The 1,972-nt window shown below is 32.6% G+C and overlaps 1 protein-coding gene across 1 annotated transcript; it reads left to right on the forward strand.

The window, feature by feature from the left end:
- Nucleotides 1-515: 515 nt before the first annotated feature.
- On the forward strand, nt 516-1,665 carry LOC133780467 (uncharacterized). The gene is made up of 3 exons (XM_062220193.1): nt 516-651; nt 730-828; nt 1,332-1,665. Exons 1-3 carry the CDS (start codon nt 589-591, stop codon nt 1,491-1,493), a joined length of 324 nt encoding a protein of 107 aa, XP_062076177.1. The 5' UTR covers nt 516-588; the 3' UTR covers nt 1,494-1,665.
- The last annotated feature ends 307 nt before the right edge of the window (nt 1,666-1,972 follow it).

Raw genomic sequence — 1,972 nt, forward strand, 5'->3', positions numbered from 1 at the left:
ATGTACACAGATTTAGAGAGCACTAAGAGAAAAATAAGAGAGAAAGAGAGAGTTCAGTGAGTTATAGAGGTTGGAGTTCTTGTGAGAAGCTTGTTCAAAGAAAGCTAAAACTGAGAACTTTTCTCTTTGTACTGAAGCCTTGTAATTATTCTAGATTGATCATAGTGAAAACTCACGTAGGCCAATTCCACTAAACCATGTATATTGTGGTGTTCTTTTTACTATTGTTTCTATCATTCATTAAAGTTTGTGATTTGTTTCTGTTTCTGGCATTATTTCTTGTTTGTGTTTGTTCTTTTTTTTTGGTTCGTTTTGTTGGTGTTCTTGGCAGGTTATTAAAGGGTTCAATCACTTTCAATATCATCCTCTATGTAACAGAAGGGTAAGACTAATTCTTCTTGTTTTTCTTATTATTGTAAAACACTTGCACTATTCTTTTTACCTTTCCTTTTGTTATTGTAAAACACTTGCACTATTCTTCAGGCAGGTTTCTTCTCATTTTTCATTAATTGATGTCCAAGAGATGGATGCAATAGTGTCAAGTTTTAATGCTTTTGAAACTAAGGAAGCAGACCCACTAATTCTAACATGGGCAGTGTTTCTTTGTCTGATTCATCACTTCCGGGAAAAGAAGAAAACAATGTTCTAATGGTATGCATTTCAGTTTGGCTTTTTCTTTTCCCCCCTGCACTATACTGTTACAGTATTTAATTAACGTTGTATATGCAGGAGATTGATCATATTAGCTATGTTCGTCAAGCTTTTGAAGCTGCATCTTTGAGATTTTTTCTTGAGATCCTCGAGAGTGACTTATTAAATGAGTCTGATGTAAGTTATTTTAGTTTATCTAGGTTCCTATGTAATAAGTTGAACTATGTTAGTTACCTAATATGCGAATTCTTTTTTTCCCTCACTTTATTAGTTTAATATTAGTTTCAAGTCTGTGATCTTTTTTCAATTTGTTTGTTTCCTTAGGGTACTGTTGCTGGTTATCGAAGTGTATTGAGAACTTTTATTTCTGCATTTATTGCATCTTATGAGATCAATATTCAGGAAATTAGATTAAGTATCTTGAATGACCTCAAGTTTTTTATTTTATTTATATTAATATTTTCTTTTTTGTCTATGTTGCAGCTGGAAGACAGTACCCTTAATTTGATATTGGATATTCTTTGCAAAGTTTATCGAGTAGAGGTTTGGGTGCATAATGATTGTCTTTCAGGGTCATTTATTGATTATTTTTTTATCTTTCATTGGTGGTTCTATTAAAGTTGACATTTTTCTTTTCCTTCGTAGTTTTTTGATTGGATATATTGCTTTAAATTTTTCAGGAATCACTTTGCAGTCAGTTTTGGAATAGAGAAAGTTTTGTTGATGGTCCTATTCGGTGTCTTTTTTGTAACCTAGAAGGTGAATTTCCCTTCAGGACTGTGGAACTTATTCGCCTCTTATCATCCCTATCTGAAGGAACTTGGCCATCAGAATGTGTGTAAGTTTCTTTATTTCTTTGCATTGGGTTGAGGATTCTACAGTAATTTATGTACGTTTGTAAACACTACACTGTACTATATCAGTGTAATTGACTGCGAATATGTATCACTGTTTTGTAATTACTTGTTAGTGCCCAAATAACTTAAGGTCTAGAGTTGAGTACCTGTTTGAGCTCCATATTCTATTACACCTCTCCTTTAAATGAGATATGAGATTCGATGGATCTACCCTAGAAATAATAGTATCATTCTAAATGCTTTTGAAACTCAAATCTCCCAAACTTTTAACATGTTATCTCAGTAATTAAGCACCTGAACCAGAGATGACTTTAGGGTGAAATTGAGGCCCCTTTAACTTGAAAATGTTAATGTTTGTTTACTGTAATATGTATCTATTCACTGTGTGATAGCAGTATTTTGAATTTTGAAGTATGTCCACCTGGTATTGCTTGCTTAGGTCTTTTATTGTATACAGTTTTATT

Source organism: Humulus lupulus, chromosome 5 (assembly GCF_963169125.1).
Source record: "Humulus lupulus chromosome 5, drHumLupu1.1, whole genome shotgun sequence".
Classification (NCBI taxonomy): domain Eukaryota; kingdom Viridiplantae; phylum Streptophyta; class Magnoliopsida; order Rosales; family Cannabaceae; genus Humulus; species Humulus lupulus.

Coding starts and splice junctions, on each gene's coding strand:
- LOC133780467 (XM_062220193.1), top strand. CDS start 589: ATGGGCAGTGTTTCTTTGTCTGATTCATCACTTCCGGGAAAAGAAGAA. Junction 652..729: donor AAGAAAACAATGTTCTAATG/GTATGCATTTCA, acceptor TTGTATATGCAG/GAGATTGATCATATTAGCTA. Junction 829..1,331: donor ACTTATTAAATGAGTCTGAT/GTAAGTTATTTT, acceptor TAAATTTTTCAG/GAATCACTTTGCAGTCAGTT.